At 35.8% G+C, this 16,882-nt stretch overlaps 1 protein-coding gene across 1 annotated transcript; it reads right to left on the bottom strand.

Moving 5' to 3' along the window:
* Positions 1-4,253: 4,253 nt before the first annotated feature.
* On the bottom strand, positions 4,254-6,630 carry LOC306861386 (uncharacterized protein). The gene is made up of 3 exons (XM_079403611.1): positions 6,588-6,630; positions 5,953-6,045; positions 4,254-5,526 (listed from the first exon to the last, which is right to left on the bottom strand). The coding sequence occupies exons 1-3, from the start codon at positions 6,603-6,605 to the stop codon at positions 5,230-5,232; spliced, it is 408 nt and encodes a 135-aa protein (XP_079259737.1). The 5' UTR covers positions 6,606-6,630; the 3' UTR covers positions 4,254-5,229.
* Between the last annotated feature and the right edge of the window lie 10,252 nt (positions 6,631-16,882).

Raw genomic sequence — 16,882 nt, forward strand, 5'->3', positions numbered from 1 at the left:
ATTATTGATTTAATCACAACAGATTCATTGACTGATTTGTTAAGCAACTAAACAAGTGCTGATGTTTATGAGTGAGTCATTGAATTACTCCTCTAACTCATTCATTCAAAAGTATCAAGTCATTCATCAACAATACAAGTAACTGTCTATATGAGGGAATCATTGTTCATTCACAACTGATTTATTTGAAACACTGATTCGTTATGAAATGAAACATATGCTTGTCATTATGAGTGAATCAATTAAATCCTCGAATCGTTTAAATGAGTCGTTCAAAAACACTGCTTGTGCCATATAAAGATACAGCAGAAATAATATAAATATGGGAGCAGGATACTCCTTATCCAGCCTGTCTTTATGATTTATTCAAACACACTGATTCATTAAAGAACAAAATCAGTGCCTTTGTTTATGAGTGAGTCATTGAAGCATTCATTCAACTCGTTCATCAACAAAACAAGTAACTGAGTACCATTTCTGAGTGAGTCATTGCGCATTCACAAAAGATTCATTCGAAAATAGCGATTCATTAAAGGTGCAGTAGGAGATCTCGTAAAATGCTAACTTTAGCCTGAAAGCGAACGTCCCACCCTCCCTGCAATCGCCGTCCAAAGCCACGCCCCCTGAACGCACACACGCTCAAAGAGCAGAATACCAGAGGCCACATTAAATTACTCCAATAGGCTACACTGAAAAAAACGAGTCTTTGTCTGAACAACCATTACTTATAAAAGTAAACATATTAAACACTAAAAACGTAGTATTCATAACTTTTCATTGTCTACTTAACATATATAGTGTGTGTAACGCAAAAATATAAGTTACAAGGATATGCATAAATAAAATGAAAAAACAAATCACGTCAACTAATATTACAATAACGTTAAAATTAAGTAAATCTAGCATAAAACTTGTGAGCCACGTGATATGCAAATGCTGTTTCCAGCCAACGAGCCATTTTGTAAAGCACATGTGAAGACTTTTTTAACTTTTTGTAAACTAAGTGTAATATTAGATTTTGACGTTTTACCATCAATGACTTTGTCATTGATGGTAAAACGTTTGTCTTTTTAGGCCTACTCGTTGATTGCGTTTGTGGTCAAAAAAGGAACATTTAAACAGATTTTCTGAATCGCTAATAATGCTTCAGTAATTAGAAACGTGTTATGAATACTTATGAAAATGTCGAGTTTGTACGTGTAAGCCCATTCCCACCACTGAATAAAAAAAAGTGTTTGATTTTAACATTTTGTGTTGTTTCTGATATATTTCATTTTAATTATGAGGCAATACTGAAAGGGGAGAAAGTGCCAGATTTGACTTCCAAAAGTAATGTATTAAAAAAAAATGCTAGCATTATCAGTTATTTTATGCTGTTTAATACTGTTGTTTTTCTCTCCATACATCTTTCCATACATCCAGATGCGCAAAATGAAAATTCTATTATATTTACATTTGCCATTTCCTATACTAGTTTTAATATGCAAATTAAAAACATATTTTAGGGTTTTATAAGTTGCAAATTAAAATTTAAATGTATTACCCAAATTGATTTGATATGCTTAGCATGTCCAAGCAAAAACTGTTGCAAAATATAATTTCAATGCTGTTTTTCTAAATGCATTTAGGCTTAAGGCAAGGACACTTGGGATTGCCTTTTCATCATAATACCGCGTGATAATTGTAGCAAAATGCAGTGAGAATTTCAGAATGCATTCTGAGCCAAAGGTGCAGGTAATACTTTATAGTACAGTTAGTAAAAGTACTACAATATCAGGAAGGAAGATGGGCTTGTTGATGTTTGTCTGCCATTCTCGCTCTGTCTGCACAGCGAGCGTGAACGTGCTGATGATGTATCCTGTTTGCACGAACAGGGTGCGCAGAGATATGCTAATACATATGTTGACAGGCAGATAGGAAAGACAATTCAAACGCTTGGACCTAGCGTTTTGATTGGACAAACATTTCTTGATCCTACACTCTTCCAAATATATATATATATATATTAACCTAATGATTGCTATAGGGATGTGAAGAGATTTTCAACCAATATTGCACCTTTAAGGAAAGAAACAAGCGTTTGTCTTTATGAATGAGTCATTAACCCAACTGATTTGTTTGAATTCGGAAGAGCAGCTTCTCTTACACTTACTCTTTGTGTCATATAAAAATGTGGCAGAAACAGTAAAAATAGTATGGTAGTATTCTTTCTGAGTGAGTCACTGAACCATTCGCTTGAATGTATCATTTAAAAATACTCATCCATTTTAACACCAGAGCATGTTATAATAATCTCAAAGAAAGCTCAACATAAGGTTTCACAGCTAACCTGAACACCCACACACACACACTCTCTCTCAGATGTGTTTACTGCATCAAACCAATGTCACCCCTGGGGCGGTTTTCTTGGAAGCGGCTTAAGGCTAGAGAGGCTGGTAGAGGAAGTGTGTGTGACTGTGTGTGCATGTCGGAGAGTGTTTGCACGAACATGTGTGTGTTGTGAGTTAGTGTCAGCAGGCTAATTCATCACAGGGGGCTTTAAATGGACTCTCCATTACCACCTGCTATCCTCCAGACTGACTCTCTCCTGCTCTGCACAACAGATACTGGGTCAGAGCGTCTACGAGGAGAATCCTCATTAAAAATGGATCAGCAGGATTTTTCTCCAGCTCGGCATTAGAATCTGAAACAGCACCAAATTTATCTCAATCTCAGGTATGCTGAAATCTCAACAATTAGAATAATCCACGAGAAGGGAGAAAACAAAAAGAGGGTGAAAATGAGGGCGGCTTTCTGTAGATAAGAGACCTAAGAGATTGCAAACGTACAGGTGCTGAGCTGAAACTTATTCAAGAGCTTCTCGTCGCAAGACAATGAGTGCACACTGATATAATGAACAACCAGATATCACAAAGAACATGAAAGACTGCGAAACTAAGAGTCTTGATTTTAAAAGAGATATGAAACACAATAGGAACTATATTTAGAGTCCTTGATAAACCAGTAATGCATATCGTCCTCCGCTTTCAAAGGTTGTCTTGGAAACTGCTGCATGAATAAGACAGATAACTTCGCCATCAAGGAAAAGTTGGGTGTAATTTTAGCACTTTTAGCTGCGCAGCAGTTTCTTTGGTGCAAGAAATGTCAGGCATACTGTACTCCGGGCCAAAGCGGTTCATTGTGCTGACATTTGCCAGAATCTGAGACATTCTGTGACATTTCGGTTCAGACAAACACTGTCAGTCAGTGTCGAAAATATCCTGCTCTGGAAACACTCAGGACCAACTTTCACAGGCTGTAAGTAATGAACACAGGCTCAGGTCGTGATGCTGAAGGATTAATGGATTAGAAACCACTTATCTTAACGACTTCGAGCGAATGAAGTAGCATCCAATGTCATGTCAGGCACAGTTCACATGTTGGTAATTTTTTGCGCGTGCCGTTTGCTTGTGCAAAACTCGCTGTCATGATGCTAGGGAGTTGTGGGAGGTTGCCATGGTGATGCAGAGCCGTATCTAAGGTGCTCTGAGTCATTGTAATAGACTGCTATGTGGTGCTGTGGGTGGATGCTTTGGCCCAAGCCACAAGAGCCCACCTCAAGAATTTATAATGTTCTTGTCTCTACATGGTTTTATCATTATTTTTATGAAGAAAAATCTGTCCTTAAAGGAATAATTTTACCCCAAAAATAAAAATTGACTCACCCTCAGGTCATCCACAATGTTAAGGAATTTGTTTCTTTATCAGATTTGGAGAAATGTAGCATTACATCACACTGATAAAAACAACTTGTAGGATTTACTTGATAAAATCATTGTAACAATTTGCACTCAATTTTTCTAAGTAAATTTTACTGCTGGGATATCAAGTACAACTTACTTGCCAGTATCAAGTAAAATGTACTTAACTCTAAATGTAACATTTGTGAAGACATTAAGTAAATGTTACTTAATTATATTTAACTTAGCAGGTTGTATTTATTAAAAGTAATTAAGTAAATTGAATTTTAAAAGGAACATCACTGTTGTGAAAATATCAAGTAAATGTTATAAATCTGTAATATTTACTGTTATGAAGTAATTAAGTAGATTTTATAATGTCTGTCTATTTCACATTTTGAATTACTTAGTTTAATGAATTTATATTACTCACTATTATTATGTAAATGTTGCTTTTTTTAAATGTTACCAAATAAATGTAATAATTTTCTCTGCATCAAATACTTTTATCACAAATCACAATTAAATACAATAAAGTTGAACAGTTTATTATGTCAACATTCATAATGAACCATTAAATCAGTAATCTTCACATCGACTGATTAGTAGTTAAGGTACATTCAGTAACCTCTCTGATAATTTGCAATAACTGTAGAATTACCTTGTACGGTTCGACTAAACCTCAGCAGCCAACAGTGGCATAACTAACATTTAATGACGAGCACATGCATAGTCCAGTTGAAACCGAATGGTCACTTTTCCTTAATGTGCATCTGCTGTTCTGTAAAATCAAAACAAAAAAACAATTTCCCCTAAAGAAAAGGAAAATCCATTCTACTCCATCCAACACAGATATGGAATTATATTTTTCAAATACCCAATTGGAATCTTACAATTCACTGAAACAATGCAATAACAGCATTCAAACCGACACTAAGTGCTCTTAAAACCGTAACACATTAAAACATTTCAAAAGTTAAGTCAACAGTTCTGGATAGTTCTTCCTTTGGCCTTTGCCTCTAATAAACATTAACAGAAAGATCAGGTGTTAATTCTTGGCATTTCTCGACAGGAGTGTGAGCAAGACAACATCACTAAAGTCAACTACTTTTTTATCTAGTGACTTGCATATTAATGTGGTCAAGTGTTCTGAAATGGATATTTATATTCATACTGACACAATCTTTATTCCACAGTGCCCTTTTTTTATATCTTACACCAGCAAAATACATAGTCAACAACAAATGCAACAATATATCTAACAAGTAGTCGTGACCAAATTTAACCACATTAAACAGTCTTTTGGGGAAACAAAACTTAAGGCAGGTCCAAGTCTGTGTTTGACAGTGAAATATCCATAAAGACAAGCTCTCCTGCACATGAACGTTGGGTCCAATAGAACCGAATCTATCTTTTCAATTTTGTTGTTACAATCGTTGAGATGGAGATGTAAGTTGGATGCAAGTTACCAACAGCCTCGATTGTACAGCACGTGCCATGTCGACAGCATTTAGGAGAGCAACTTCAACTTTAAAGATTGCACTTTTGGGGTCATCTTAACACCATCCAGGTCCAGGAAAAGTTTCTGGAACACCTCAAAGGTGTAGCGCAGTGTTGGGGGGTATGCCAGGTTGAGGGCATAAATAAGCCCCATCAGCAGTGTGCAAGCTTTAGCAGTACTGCCACATCCTGGAAACATTTCCCTGCCTTCCAAAAGGATGGACACATCGACTGGATCCTCTCGATCAGCACCATGGACAACCAGTATCTTAAGGATATGTTCGGCGGCATCACTGCGAGTGTCCTCCTGCATACAGTTTATAAAAAAGAAAGAACACAATTCTATTGAGAAACAAATACAAAAGAGATTCATTATCAGTGCAGAACGAACATGCTTGCTAAAAATGACTAAACATAACTCACATTATGTTAAATTCAGTATAATGTGTTTTACAGTGAGTCAACGTTAGTAAGAAAATGAGTAGAACATTGCACAAGACAGCTGCAATTCACAGATTGTACCCATAAAATGAATGTTGTTCGAAACCATACATTGTGTGCCTCTGCACCTTTACAGTGCCAGGAAACCCTATGACTTTGTAATATCCAGACTACGTTTAAGTTGTGACTGCACATAATTTGGACCATTGCTGAGTGGAAAATCTTCATGTTTGTGTCTTTCACTTGCACTTAAAAATGATTTTTATGACACAAAAAGAAAATCATGCTTTACCGGACAATGTTCAAATAGCTCTTCTTCTTTCTCGCCGAGGTACAGGATAAGGCTGCGGATGACAGTTTCATGTCTCATCTCAATGCTTTGGTTCTGTGAACAGATTGATAATGTGTCAGTACTGTGTGCATTACAAGCAGTAGGAGTTGGTATCCAAGTTCACCTGCCATCTGATACTGCATTTTTCCAAACTTTCCTTCTTTGGTGCAGACTAGCTTTGATAAATTACTTGCTGCGAAATTTTCAGTGGATATAAAAATGACTAGACGCTTTTAAATAAGGCTAACATTCGGATACACACACAGGCAGCCAGCACGTTAACGTTACATCGATTTCCTTACAGACCATAACATGACCGTTTGAGCTTAATCACGGCCAGCTAACATTAAATTACTCTGAAGTTAACCAGACTGGGTGACTTTTTCTACAAGAACGCGGCTAACTACATTTAATCCCCTCTATTTTTGACTAACCACCAGTCTCAACTTTATAGAAGTGGATAATGGCGGCGCTTTAGCTAACGTGATTAAAACTCACGTTCATTTAATTTTAAACCGTAACGTCTAGGCAATAATCAAACCATCAAAATGAACACATAGTTATCACAAATCTAAAATAGAAAAGTCAAAACTTACCGAAAATAAGTCAGCCATGTAAAAGCGACATCCCAAGCGACCGTCTCTGCCACAACTGAACAAGCTGGATCTCAACCGCGCGCGGATTCAAACGCATTTTGCTTTTCAGATTAAAATTTACTTAGTATTTTTAGGTGAATGTGCTGTGACTATAAAACATTAAATAGTATTTGTAAATATATGATAAAATTTACTCTTTCTTCTCAGTTAAGTCGTTACATGAATAAATTGTGTAAATTTTACTTAAGATATTATAGTTCCAACTTAAACTTGATTTTACCATGTATAAATTACATGAATTAATGTAATAGATTTTACCATACCTCAAAGTCATTATTTTCAGTGCACTTGTTCACCAATGGCTCCTCTGCAGTGAATGGGTGCCGTCAGAACGAGAGTCCAAACAATTGATAAAAACATCACAATAATCCACAAGTAATCCACACCCCTCCAGTCCAGCAATTAATGTCTTGTGAGGTGAAAAGCTGCTCTAAAAAGAAAAAAAAATCAACATACCTGATGAAGTACACTTCTTTAAAAGATTGTATGGTCACCCTTCATACATCTGTAAAATCCAAATCCAAATAATGGTGAACATATCAAAATCATTATCATTAATGAGACGGAGATATAAACTATAGTTCATCCAGATTGATTTACCAATTCATATTCAATAATGTCAATAATCATCAGTCAGTAATGACTGTTCACAAAAGATCCTGTGCATCAGTTTATGAGTTCTTTACCAGAAGCTCAATAAATATTAAGGTATAGCACAATGTTTTAAATATTTTTAATAAGTGTAAATTCAGGTGGTCAAATTTTATAAATATTTAAAATGATATAATCTGGTAATTATCTCAAATACACAGTCTCTTAACATAGCTTCAACGATGTGAATTACTTTTTGTTGATATTGTAGTTTAAGGACTGTAAATTATATGTAGCTTGTCGTTTTTCTTTTGGGTAGAATCACACAAAATATATCTGAATGTACTTTAATATGTACATAATATGTCTGCTTCTTTAATTACCTGACCCCTACAGTATGTGCCTCTAATCATTTCCTGTGTCGACTCCACCTCTTCCTTTATTCAAGGTAGGTTTTAATCTAGCTGCATTGTCTTTGCTTTTAAAGTCATTTGTGCTTTTCTACCTATATATATATATATATATATATATATATATATATATATATATATATATATATATATATATAATATTTATTTATTAGACTCTTTTTTTATTTCTGTCTCATTAATCATGCTATTATTCAGTTTGACATGCTAGTTTTTTGAATAAGGGTGACCATACAAACATTTAAAGGGGTTTACTGATATTTTCACCTGGTATCCTGATTTTTTTTAATGAATTTTTAGTTATTGTATTGCTTCCTATTCTGCTGTTTTGCAGTTGATCCCTATAACATACGTATGTATTTTATTTGTCTCAATTATTGGACAATTTTAATATTTCACTTAGTAAAGAACTGATTTATTACTAACACATTCTAAGAGAGAGTATTTGATTATTGGCTTTAAATAATAAATAAAAACAGCAATATCCACTGGTTATTTGTTAGACAAATTAGCTTGCTACTGGAAAAGGGACACTATTTTTAAAACGGCTGCACTACTGTCATGCAATTGAAAAATGTATTTAGTAGCCTTGCTAATTTTAGTTAGTTACTCCCCAAACATCAGTGTGTGTGTGGACTGCGGGTTGAACAAACTGCGGCTGTCAACCCAGGCTGGTGGGATGCGTCTGCAGGGAGTGGGAACTTTAAATAGACTGTCTTTAAAACCACACAGTAAAGCGAAGCAACAAGCTGTCAAGGTGGCCCTCTGTCATTTACTCCAGTGGATGGGATGCGTTTTCACATCGCATTCCTCTTTCTCAGGCTCAGGGCGATGAGGGTGTCGTCTTCGTCACTGATAGCGACTCCCGTATCCGTTGCTGCTCCGAAGGCTTCGGGACCACCGTGACAAGGCCATTAGTTTTCCATCAGCTCCCATATCTGGAGGTATTTTCTGCTGCAGTGGGCTGAGAAATTGCCAAACATCCATGCCATTCGAAGAGGAGGATTACAATACCTGCGTTACTCACAAAACCACACCGATGAGCCTTAGCCAATAGATGAGGGCCAAAAACTCCTCATGTCTAGTGCTCGCTATCAAACTCAATCAATATCTCATTGTTTGGGAGCTTAATGTGGCATGGCCGCGTGTGTAAAGCAAGCCTTCCAGCTGTATTACAGATTACTGAATTAAGGCCGAGCATCAGGTCTGGATTTGAGCCAGTCTGCCGTGAGCTTGAATTAATGTTCTTCAGATGCAGATGAAACAAACTTTGGCTGCCACAGCCCTGGATGGCAAGTATTAGATCGGTTTTATGCCATTACAACAGCAACTGCATTTAGTGTTGCAACAGCGATGGAGAACGAGAGTGGCTGCCCGTCGCAGTCAGTGGCGGGTAATTGCGATGAATGATTAGTGTAGGCTGCCTGATGCAATTAGCAGCACGGTGTGAAAAACGCACTGAATATGTCTGATTCAAAGCCATCAAATTATTTCAAATGTAAATTTAGCTCTTTAATGCAATCAGGGTGCAATAGTGTTGTTTGCCAAGGCGAGCATCAAGTTGAGCATTTCTGTAGCTCAAACAGTAGGCTGTGCTCTGACGTCATGGGTTTGATTCCCAGGAAATGCATGAACTAATATGCGCGATTAATGTGACTTTGGATAAGAATGTCTGCCTAATGCATAAATGCAATGCAAATCACAAGAAACTAATAAACTTATTACAATGCAAGAAGTAATTGTCCTAATTAGCATTTTTTGACTTGTTTTCTATACACTAAAAATACTGAATAATGAAATAATCATCATTCAAAAATTGCTAGTAAATTACAGTACAATGAAAACGCAAATAAGACATTGAATCAAATGTGAAATTTTAAAGTAGAAAGAAATTGTATTTTCTTAAATGTACTATGATAATCAGTTTTATTTACAACTTATGATTTTTTTTTACAGTTTACACATATCTAAACATTCAAGATACATTCACTTAAGAAGCAAAATGACTTAGGAGTATGAGTCTTGCTTTCTAAAAAAAAAAAAATCTGCCAGTCAGGTATGAAAAATAAACTTAATTCAAAGATTAGTTTTCTTACCCTATTGGCAGATATTTTTCAAATTTTAAGCAAAAACTCATTTAAATTTGATAATTTTTTTAGTAAACAAGACTTAATATCTTATGTAATTTTGCTTCAAGTAAATGTATCTTGACTCAAGAATGTTTGGATGTTTTACTGAAAAACAAGACAAAATACTGAGGAAGAAAATCTTTTTTTTTTTTTTTTTTTTTTGCAGTATACACTTTGATGCATAATTTATCTTGCAAAATTTGTGCTCCAGACGTGAATGATGCCTCAAATCGTACAGTTTGTTGCTGAGCGATGTGCTAATGCTTTGCTTAAATTAATAATGGGCACAAAATCCTTTATAACATCAGCAAAGCACCAAAATCACCCACAGAATCATACGGGCGACTTTTGCATGGGCAAACACAACCCACATCTTGATTAAAATCAAGTTATTGTGATCAGCATTTTAAATCAAGTAAAAATACAATGTCATAAATATTAATTTAAACAGACAGCACAAAACGATCCCCCGAGGCTGATACCAAACACCGTGACCTCCAGGGCAGGGAGTCTGTCAATCGTGTTAAACCCCGCCCACGTCTTCTGTAGTCGCCATGGCGATCCCCACTGCTCATTAGGGCTTCTCAATTAAAGAGAGAGCAGCAGGTGTTTCCTCAAGAGCCATCCTGAGTCTGATTATCCCAACCTTTCCCGGCAGAAAGACGTGAGGAGGGAGGGCTTGTGGAGATGGAGCCGTATCCGACAGAGAGGAACGACACAACACACGCCCTAATCCTCACACACTCCACGGGAACACAGAAGCCTGGAAGATCACAAGATAAACTGGCACCTACTTCACAAACAACAGACCTAAGAGCCAAAGACAAGAATAGCCATCAGGGCATTATGAACGTCACATAGTCAAGCCACAGATGTCTGACTAATCTACAGGATGCAGTTGGTTTAAAAAAACTTTCAATTGCTTTAGTCCTTTAAAGGAACAGTTCGCCTAAAAATGAAGATTTGCTGAAAATATGCTCACCCTCAGACCATTCAAAATGATGATGAGTTTGTTTCTTCATCAGATTTGGAGAAATGTAACATTACATCACTTGCTCACAAATGCAGTGAATGGGTGCCGTCAGAATGACAGTCCAAACAGCTGATAAAAACATATTAATAATCCACAAGTAACCTACACCACTCCAGTCCATTGGCCAGTGCTTCTGGCCAAAATACAAGTCCATCATAGATAATAACGCTTCCTCAAGTGAAAAAGTCCATCCCTTGTTGCCGTTTCATATCAAAATCCACACACATATTTATTTAGAGCTGTTTGTCTTGTAAACAGTGCTTGATCTGTGCAGATTTCTCTCCTGATTCAGACGAGACAACTTCTTCACTTACAAAACGATTTTATGGATATTTTTGCAGGAAGCGGCAGTTTGAAGTTAAAATCAATGGCGGATTTGTTTCTTACAAACATGCAGCTTTTCAATTCACAAGATGTTAACTGATGGGCTGGAGTGGTGTGGATTATTGTGATGTTTTTATCAGCTGTTTGGACTCTCATTCTGACGGCACCCATTCACTGCAGAGCATCCATTGGTGAGCAAGTGATGGAATGCTACATTTCTTCAAATGTGATGAAGAAATAAACTCATCTACATCAAGGTGAGTACATTTTCAGCAAACCATTTTTGGGTAAACAATTCCTTTAATAAAACTGATGATTGATTGTTCCCACTTTACAGTACATTTTCATATCCTTATCACATATAGGCCTAATATTTCATGTTTGCATTTACATAGTTTCATGTGCATTTTTAATTATGCTTGCATATGACAAAACTATTTGCTTGTCTCTCAGAAAATTGGTTTCATATTAAGACTGTTTTTTTTCCGTCTTTTGGTGAACTTGGCAAAGGAACAAGCATCGTGTCCTCTACTATCTCTTTCATCCGTATCTCCAGCCACGAGAGAAAGGTGTCAGCTGAACTGTGCCAAAAACCATGGCTAGTGGTCAATGGCAATGAGCCATTCTTACAATAATAATAATAAAAAAAACACTAATCAGAAAGAACTGATGATAAAAAACACCAATGCAGTAAATTCATCCTGCAAGATGAAGAGGGAGGGAATGCCATAAACTAGACCAACCATCAACCTACATTCTCATTAACCTACATGAGCCATGAAGGAGAAAAGTGGCTCTTGAAGCACAGCTACTGCATTTTTTATTCCACCTATTCCAGTGGAAACCGCGATGCTCTTAAACTGGAACTGCTCTGCAGCCATTCAAGCATTCAGTTCCAGCGCTGACCCAGAAATGAAGACAATCATAAAAGAAGAGCCACTCGTTCCCCCAGGAGGACTTACAGAGGGTCACTATGACACACACCGAACAAGAATCAAGCACATTTCAGTTCTGCAGTGGATAAGAAGCGCTAGGGCTTTTCACAGTACACCGCCTGTCAGAACCAAAGTTATACAGCACATGTATAAAAATATTTCATTTTTTTATGTTTAATAAAAAATAATTTTAATCAATATTTAATAATTTAATAATAATGTTTATTTGATGTTTTATATATAGCATTAATAGTGATACTACTAATAATAACTATAATAATGATGATAATAATAATGTCTTTAATGTTTTTAGTAATTGATTTACCTTTCATAGTAACTAAATATATTTGTTTTGTCTTATCAAAGCAATTAAAAGAGAAAAATTTGAAACATTTATTTCTGGGTGAAATATAATAAACATTTATATAGCATATATATATATATATATATATATATATATATATATATATATATATATACATATACATACATACAAATATTTAATACAACTTTATTTAATAACCTTATTTAATACTTTGAATTCATAAAATCATAAATAAAATCATAAATATGTACTGTTATTATTATTATTGTTGTTATATTGGGGTAAAATATGTTCCAGAAAAGTCTTGAAAGTTTTTGATCATCGATTTACCTTTTATAGTAAATAAATATATCTGAAATATTATTAAATAATCATGATTTTTCTTAAAACAATTAAAGAAAGCAAAAATTATATATTAAGGTTTACCTTTTGTAGTAAATATATTTTATTTATAGTACACATTGTGTCTTATCAAAGCAAATAAAGAGAGAGAAAAACGTCTTTCATAACACTTGGCATGCATGCATATCTTTTTAAGCCATCGAGAAAGTATCACCAAGTGATACCATAGCACCAAGTATCTTCAGTACATTCACAGATTTTGTGGAGGTTTCGATTCACTGGATCAGATCCTGTTTGAGCCCTTATAAATAAACATGGCAGAACTGCTTCCTCCTCCACACAGCTCCACATGCCAGAACCCACACAGCCGAGCAATCGGTGAAATATTCATCCCGCTATTTCTTTCACGTCAACAATTATTCCTTTGTGCTGTTGAATTATGCATTTTCTCACTGCGAAGTTGGACACTGGTGTTTCTGTTCTTTAAATCTGGCTTTGAACATGTCTAAAAAAATATATGAATGAATCCTGATCAATGGTGGAGAACTTTATGTCCAATGAAAGATGACCTATAACACAACTTGATTTCCATGATTAAAGCAATATTTAATACAAGTTAAATTCTATGGTTTGAAAATAAATATCATGAAGCATGTTACAACGCACCAAAAGCACATAAAACTACTTAAACTAAGATTAAAATGAATTTTTTTTATGTAAAATAAAAGCTAATTCAAAATATTAATAACTACTAGTATAAATAATAGTATACATATAATATTATGCAAGACATTTGAGATATAGAAGTTTATTTTAAATATAAAATGTTCTTTTAGCGGTCGGACTACTGCTATAAGCTCTGTATTGTTGTTAACTAAAACCACAAACAATGTTTGAAAAAAAAATGTTAAAGCTGAAATAAAATCTTACAAGAAAAAACTTTAATGGAAATTAGAAATGGTGCCTTGGCAGCTAACTGAAAGTTATAAAGTAAGTAAATAAATAAATACATAATTAAAACTGAAAATCTAAAATTAAGCCAATTCAAAATAATAAATACTGATACATAAATAATACTAAAATAATACTTTCTAGGCAGCATAACTCTATTTGAATTGATATTTCTCCAATAATCACTTTCTGATCTCTTTACTACTATCATTTACTTTCTTTACCAGCTGCTCATGACAGGAGTTAAAATATTGCACAAACAAGGTTAGTAAATGATTAACTCATATTAGTCTCATGTTATACACAGAGTGTTTGAATATTGTGGCTATATTTAGGTTTTTCCCCACTTTTTGTTTATTTTAAGTACGATTAAACATTTTTTTGTATTAAATGCCAAATCAATGCATTTGTTCATTGAAATATATCAAATGTATTGTCTGTAGTAATGAATAACATGCCAACGATGCTGATGATAAAACTTAACTTGTTTTGTGTATCTCTCCGCCAGCAGCAGCTCGATTCCCTGGAACACACATCCTGAACACACACAGGAATACATCTGCCAAATGTAAATGAAAACATGCCTTTATATTCCTTTAAATATTTAAGTTATAAACAACAGTCTTCTGAAACTGAAGTGTTCTGGCGCACACGGAATACTAACGTTCTGCTTTCACTTTAAGAGAAGTGATTCTGACAGTGATGGGAAGAGAATAGCTGTGTTTCTGCCTGAGTAAGTCTCCTGTGCTCTCAGGCCCGTCAAACTCTGCGCTACGGACCCAACGCATTACCATGAAGACTGCAGACATCCACTGCAACCTAACAAGGTCTGGGGGCAAGTTATTCCTGGCAGTTTCTCAAAAACTAACCTCATTAAAGGAGACAAAACACCTGTTCCTCTTGGACAGGGCTGGGATAAAGCCATAAGGAGCCCTGGAAGAAAATGGCATCAGCTCCACAGCTGTAGAGCTTCATAACTGGCTTGGGCTCTGCTGTTACTACTGGAGCATCTGAGAGGAGAGCAGGGCTTCAGGATAATGGGGTGAAACAATAGCCATCGGCCGCAGGAGGGTTTGACTGAGACACTGTAATGACAGACGTCATGCTGCTCCTCCACAATTACCAGCCAGATATGGCAGATCAGTCTCTCCGCTGCGGACGAAACGTGACAAAACGGCAGCGATTCATCTGACGAGAAGACATGAGGACAGAAATCTGTCACAGAACAAAGGACATCTTTGAAAAGAGTCTGAATCCTACAAATCCTGTCAGGAACATGTCATTTTAGTCATATTTTATCATTATTTCTAGTTATTTTCTACAAATTTGGTAAAAAGATTCCTTTTAATTTTAAATTATTTTTTAGTTTAATAAACCAATTTTTCACTGTAAAAAAAAAATGATATAATCAGTCATGACAACTTTTGGTTTTATAATACTTAAAGGAACGCGCCACTTTTTTGGAAAATAGGCTCATTTTACAACTCCCCTAGAGTTAAACAGTTGAGTTTTACTGTTTTCCAATCCATTCAGCCGATGACCCAAAAATGACCAAAGAGTTTCGATATTTTTCCTATTTAAAACTTGACTCTTTTGTAGTTACATCGCGTACTAAAACTGACGGTAAAGGAAATGTTGCGATAATCTAGGCCGATATGTCTAGGAACTATACTCTCATTAATTAATCAAGGAACTTTGCGGCTGTACCATGGGTGCAGCAGGCGCAATAATATTACGCAGCGCAGTCCCCAGCTATATCATAACTAGTTACCTAGCTGGGGACTACTTTCAGGCGCTGCGTAATATCATTGCGCCTGCTGCACCCATGGTACGGCAGCAAAGTTCCTGTTGTAAAATGAGCCTATTTTCAAAAAAAGTGGAGTGTTCCTTTAAGTAATCAAAACAATTTGAGAAATGTATTTATTTATTTTATATTATATGAGATTAAACTTATTTTTAAGCCAGTTGAAAATGTGCATAACGGCCATCATTGCCACAATGCAAAACATCTTAATGTTCCTAAAATATGCCTTACTTTTTATGCAAAATATCTTTTTTGATCTTGTTTTGGGGCCAGTTGCGATGCTATTTTGTTTGTTTTTGTGAGATCTGTCAATTTCAGCAAGATTTGCAAATCTTCAAAGCTTTCCAGAATGATTTTTTTCCCCACATGCACGATTGAGATAAAACAAGAGTAGGTGACACATTTTGGGAGTCTGATTACTCTGCAACAAATCAAAGCGTGGCGTTTCTGCTGAAACATTTTCATATGTAAATCGTCCAAACACAAACGCTCTTGTCGGTCACTATCTTCCCACAAAGTGTCCCAAAAATAGCAGATTGCTCCATTTCTGACACGTCAAATACGGCAGATGCATTTGAAACACAAAAGAGCACCTCCTCCAGCCATGTTTGGAGTAAGATCTCACCTGGGCCTGTTCAGTGTGAAGCCTGACAGCTAATGCTTTTATGTGGATAAACAATTCCTCAGACACATGCCTAGGACGGATGTGAGCCGCTGGCCTTGAATAATGCAGGGGGAAAAGAGTGTGACAGCTTAGAAAAACATTGGAAATCTTTGTTGGAGACTTTAGTCGAGCAAAACCCTCTGTTTGTCTTCAGATTTATCTTTCTGAACGCACAAAAGCCGGTTTATGATTAGCACACGCCACAAAAGAAATGCACGCAACCACTTTTATATATCAGTTTGCTGTTCTTCTAGCAAACGTGTTGTGTTTATTAAAGAGACATTTCGTTTCGGTTATATAAAAACGTTTAGAAACCGTTAACTAGAAGGAGCATCGTGTGGGTGTTGACAGGTATAAGACACATACAGATGCTCTACAGACTTCAAGAACGATTCACAAGAATCACCTTCATCAAGAGAAAGGTCACGGCACGCAACACACAGCCATTTAGAAACATTAGAGAAATGTTACTTTCAAGAAATGCAGAAACACACCGTGCGACAGTAACACCGCGTCTACACCGGATGCGATCGACACGATACAGATTCCTGCACATCAAGCGATATGATATAACTTTAGTTCAGCTGTTCTTTATTTTCAGTGTTATCACGATCATGGAAATCTGTAAAAGTGATTTTCAAGCCAGGAAAAGTCTGGGAAATTAATAAATAAATCCATTGGCTGCCAAAATACATAAATAAATAAATGT

This window comes from Barbus barbus, assembly GCF_936440315.1.
Source record: "Barbus barbus genome assembly, chromosome: 42".
Lineage (NCBI taxonomy): Eukaryota > Metazoa > Chordata > Actinopteri > Cypriniformes > Cyprinidae > Barbus > Barbus barbus.

Bases quoted from the DNA above. Each gene is read 5' to 3' on its own strand.
- LOC306861386 (XM_079403611.1), bottom strand. The intron at 5,527-5,952 runs GTAAAGCATGAT...AACTGTATGCAG, and splicing joins AGCTATTTGAACATTGTCCG to GAGGACACTCGCAGTGATGC.